This window comes from Coturnix japonica, unplaced genomic scaffold (genome assembly GCF_001577835.2).
Source record: "Coturnix japonica isolate 7356 unplaced genomic scaffold, Coturnix japonica 2.1 chrUnrandom526, whole genome shotgun sequence".
NCBI lineage: Eukaryota > Metazoa > Chordata > Aves > Galliformes > Phasianidae > Coturnix > Coturnix japonica.
In genome coordinates this window covers 8,334-13,500 of record NW_015439910.1, presented here as the reverse complement: position 1 = coordinate 13,500, position 5,167 = coordinate 8,334, and the positions used below count along the sequence as shown (strand labels likewise).

The following is a 5,167-nucleotide window of genomic DNA, read 5'->3' as shown; positions in this document are numbered from 1 at the left end:
TCACCCTTCCTTGTCTCCTTGCCAATCCGTCATAAAGACTCTCTATCCCCCTTGTGCTACAGTGCAGTTGTGGAAGCCATTGAACTGTGTCCCCATGGTCCAAACAAGAGCTCAGGCCTGTAACTCTACAAAGATTTCTGGCTCATCACATCTTGGTGTTCTTATTAGTGCAAAACCACAGAAGTAAGCATCCTAATAGGAAAGCATCATTGGACATAGCCTGACTGGAGAACTCATCCATGGTATCAGTGTGCACAAGGTGGTCGTGGGTCTTGGAGCTGATGTAGCAGCACGGACACTCCTAGGGCATGGCTTTCCTGAAGGCCCTGTGCTGCACTTGCAGCTGCATGTGAATTCACCAGACAGCCGGTTCTATCCCCTGTCTGGCCTTCAGCTGATGCCCAGGAAGGAGGTGTCTATCTCAGGGATTTCCCACACGGTTTACAAGCACTGACACATATCCAGGATCACCCCAGGCACGGTGGGCATTAGCCAGTGTCTGTATGTGAACAACTGCCTCCCTGCTGAATGACCAAGAACTCAGAGCAAGAGCTCACATGCAGGCTCCTTGTGCACTTCTGAACTGAACCAGAGGAATCTCAGCTCCTGTCGGTGTGTAGGGAGCTGAATCCCTTTTCAGCCCTACAGTTTCCCTTTAGGGATGAGATGCCTGCAGTAACTCAGATGGATCACTGCCCTTCTCAGAGGAAGTCCAACCCTCTCTGTCCTTGTCTGGGTGCCCTTTTTGTTTCATCAAATGCTTCTGGTAGGACTCCCCATATGTCTGGAATTACTCACTGTCCACTGGACATCTGGTGTTCAATTCAACAGATTTCAAAGCACAGTCATGATGCTGTTGTCTTTCAGGAGCTGTTGGCCATGAGGACCCAGGGACATGTCAGGGGAGATGAATGAGAAGGATAAAAATGACATCAACTGCTGCTGAGCTGGGCTGAGCTCCTGGGACACTGTGAGCTTATAAAAAGTGGGCAGTGCTGCAGAGAGACAGCTGTGCCCAGGAGCAGCTCTTGTGCACAGCACAGCCTGCAGGTGACAGAAGGAGAGGAGAGAAAGGGGAAAGGGGAGAGAGACTGCAGGATATGTACGGTGTGAGCAGGCTGTGAGCTCACTCACAGACAATGACAAGGTAAGTCTCACTGCAGACCATGCAGCTGCTTTTCATAGAGGGTTAACTTAAACTAGAACATCACGTAGCAGATCTGGCTGAAGGCACTGCATGTTTCTTTACTGTATTAAAATCCTTCTGCTCCAGCTGAGGGCTTCCGTGATGCAGCGTCAGAGCACAGCTCTGAAGGCAGCCTGCCTGGGGAGCTGCCCAGGGTGCTGCGGGGAGACGTGTGGGGGGAAGGAGCCCCCCAGCAGAGCTTGTGCTGCCACAGCTGCTGCCTGGGGCAAAGGGATCACAGCTCCACTGCACAACTGTATGTTTCCTAGGGCCCTTTGCAACAGGAGAGCCAAGGCAGGGGTTTTCCATTTCCTGTTCTTAGGGAAGGAAAGAGGATGGGTGGTAGATATCTAAATGGGTTGTCAACTTTGAACACAGCTCTGAGACTCCCAAATATTTCTTCAGTCCATCCAGAGTTTTGTGAACAGTGACACAGGTTGTTCTTTCAGCCTCTCCTTCCTAAAAGGATGCAGTCTGTTTCAGTAACAGTTGCTTTCTGCAGACATTAATAGTTCACTTGTCCTGTTAACAGGCTGATATCTCTGAGACAATTAAAAGTGCACAGAGGCTGAGGTTGGGGTCTTGAAGAGCAGCTGCGGTAAAGAGGAAAATATCCAGGAGGCTGGAATACAATTATGAAATGAGAAGAAAGAAAGAGCTCCCTAATCTTCTACTCCTTAAGAGATGCTGAAGGTCATGAAAATAAATAAAAGTTGTGGAGCTGAATAATCATTTTCCCAAGGGAAAGGAAAAATTTATAGTACAGCAGGAGGAGTGTCTCAGAGAATGGTCTGGAATTGTCATTATCTTCTGCACTCTGAGCAGGACTCCAAGCTCAGGATCTGCAGATGCCCAACAGCAGCTCCATCAGCGAGTTCCTCCTGCTGCCATTGGCAGACACGCGGCAGCTGCAGCTCCTGCACTTCTGGCTCTTCCTGGGCATCTACCTGGCTGCCCTCCTGGGCAACGGCCTCATCAGCACAGCCGTAGCCTGCGACCGCCGCCTGCACACCCCCATGTACTTCTTCCTCCTCAATCTGGCCCTGCTTGACCTGGGCTGCATCTCCACCACTGTCCCCAAAGCCATGGCCTACGCCCTCTGGGACACCAGGGCCATCTCCTATGCAGGATGTGCTGCACAGATCTTTTGCTTTGTCTTCTTTGCCTCAGCAGAGTATTCCCTTCTCACCATCATGTCCTATGACCGCTACGTTGCCATCTGCAAGCCCCTGCACTACAGGACCTTGATGGACAGCAGAGCTTGTGCCACCATGGCAGCAGCTGCCTGGGGCACTGGGGTTCTCCTCTCTCTTCTGCACACTGCCAGTACGTTTTCACTGCCTCTCTGTCAAGGGAATGTTGTCAACCAGTTTTTCTGTGAAATTCCCCAGATCCTCAAGCTCTCCTGCTCAGCCTCTTACCTCAGGGAAGTTGTGTTTCTCATTTTTAGTGCCAGTTTATTCTTTGGCTGTTTTGTTTTCATCGTTGTGTCGTATGTGCAGATCTTCCTTGCTGTGCTGAGGATGCCCTCTGAGCAGGGATGGCACAAAGCCTTCTCCATGTTCCTCCCTCACCTGGCCGTGGTCTCCCTGTTTCTCAGCACTGCTTCTTTTGCCTACCAGAAGCCCCCGTCCATTTCCTCCCCACTCCTGGACCTGACAGTGGCACTTCTGTACTCAGTGGTTCCTGCAACACTGAACCCTTTTATCTACAGCATGAGGAACAGGGAGATCAAGCACGCTCTCTGGAAGATGTTGCAATACACACTATTCCATCTTCAATAAAGTGCACGTCCTCCTCACATGATTTCCAGTGATGCTTCTTCATGTTTTATGCATCTTTGATTGTCTGATTGTGTGTGATATAGCAACCCACAAAAAAAAAAAAAAAAAAAAAAAGTTACTGAACTTTTAAATAAAAATTTATTTCACTTTACTAATTTCCATTTTCTCACTCCAATAGCTCATGTAAACCCAGAAGCACATTCCCTGAATAGGTTAAGGGATTCCTAAAATGCTTTCAAAGGAGACTTTTCCTTAGCTTTTCTCTCTTCCTACTTTGTCATGGCCAGGGGGAGGTACAGCCACGGACAGCAGCACAACGTGCTCTTTTCATTCCTTCTCTCTTTCCAGTGCTGCAGTGCTCTCATGTCCTCTCATTTGTGCAGGCATGAAGGTCCTGTGTGTCTCACAACAGTCCTGTGGTCTCTACAGCAGCAATCCAGGGCTGCATTCAGTAGGCAGCAATAGGAATGGCTGTGTCAGAGCAGGTCTCCTTGCTGGCACTGCCATAACATGAGGGTCCCTTCAGAGCAGCACCAGAGAACTGGAGGCCTCTTCCAAAACTGGTGTAAGGAATATACCTCAGGAGCTGCTCCCTTAGAAGTCCTCGAGATCTTTTGGTGCTCTTCACTGTGTGACCAGATCAGATTGAATAGTCCCAAGGAGATCCGTAAGCATCTCAAGGCAGTGCTGTGGTTTAAGGTTTATGGGTTGAGACAAAGAGAAAAAGAAAAGGATAATAATTATGACAAATGTATTTATACATATATATTTAGTATATTTTCACACATATAAAACATATGCAGTTGCAATCATATTTGAATTAAGCCCTATGTGTATCTGTTTGCAAGTCCAGGACTAGTTGCAGGGGTTTTAACAGCCACAGGGTTCACTGTAGGAGCTGAAGTGACTGTCAGGCTGTTGCAGGAGCTGAAGGACCTCAGAGTTCATTGCCAGAGCTGGAACTACTACAGGACATGTGATTATGTTGGAGCAGCCACTGGGCTCATTGGAGGGGTTGGAGCGACCACAAGGCTGTACCTCCTGGCACAGTGCACCTCCCTTGGGTGGAATTTGTTTCATTTTCTTATTGCAATACTTGGAACCCCTACAGGACCTGTAGCAGGAGTGACTGCAGAGCTCATTATGAGGGGTGGAGTGACAGCGGGATCTGTCCCAGAGCTTGGAGCAACCACAAGGCATGCAGCAAAACCTTGGAGCTGCTGCAGGGTCTGTACCAAGAGTTGCAGAGGCTGCAGCACTGTCAGCAGATCCAGCTCCCTAGATCTGGCACACTGCAGCCATTTGTGCCTGTTTGGGATTACCAGGGCCACTGCAGACCTGCCCCCAATATTCTACCAGTTTCACAGGATCCTGCAGTTGCTCAGAGATGAAGTTCCAAACACCTGGGGGTGCCCACCACTCCAGGAAGCTGCCCAGACCATCCCACACCCCCTGCCATGCAGAGCTGTCTCACCTTGGGGCAGATCTCTCACTGATATTCCTGAATATCTGTTTAACCTCAGTCATAGAATCATAGAAACACCAAGGTTGGAAAAGACCTAAAAGATCATCCAGTCCAACCGTTCACCTATTACCAATAGCTCCCACTAAACCATGTCCCTCAACACAACATCCAGTCACTCCTTGAACACCCCTGGGCTCCCAGAGGAGACTATGTAAAATGTGTAATTCCTAATCATACCAACAATAGTACTTCTAAAACCCAAAGATGACCGCAGAGCTCAATATGCACAAAATTTTGCTTTGTCAGCTCCCAATTTTATCGTGATACAAACTAAGGTCAAACAGCATAGCAAAATAAATACCCTAATCCAGCCTTCAGAGTTGACAAATAATGCAGCAAGGAAAAGAAGCGGCAAGCAAGGAGCTGTGCAATGCAGCTTCATGAGAAGACTCAACAAGCTATCCACGTCCTTCTGTAGTGCCCTTCTCCCCTCAGGCAGATGAACACTCCCTACCAACTTGGTGTTGTCTGCAAACTTACTGAGAGTGCACTCAATGCCCTCATCAAGATCACCAATGAAGAAATATAGAAGCTATACAATATAGATTCCAAAACCCAAAGATGACCACTGAGCTGAATGTGCACAAAACTTCATTTTGTCAGCTGCCTGTTTTATCATGATATAAACCAAGGTCAAACAGCATAGCAAAATAAATACTCTAATCCAGCCCC

At 48.4% G+C, this 5,167-nt stretch overlaps 1 protein-coding gene across 1 annotated transcript; it reads left to right on the top strand.

Moving 5' to 3' along the window:
• The first annotated feature begins 1,036 nt into the window (after positions 1-1,036).
• On the top strand, positions 1,037-2,992 carry LOC107307265 (olfactory receptor 14J1-like). Its single transcript, XM_015850758.2, has 2 exons — positions 1,037-1,147; positions 1,719-2,992. The coding sequence occupies exon 2, from the start codon at positions 2,035-2,037 to the stop codon at positions 2,968-2,970; it is 936 nt and encodes a 311-aa protein (XP_015706244.1). The 5' UTR covers positions 1,037-1,147; positions 1,719-2,034; the 3' UTR covers positions 2,971-2,992.
• Positions 2,993-5,167: the final 2,175 nt, after the last annotated feature.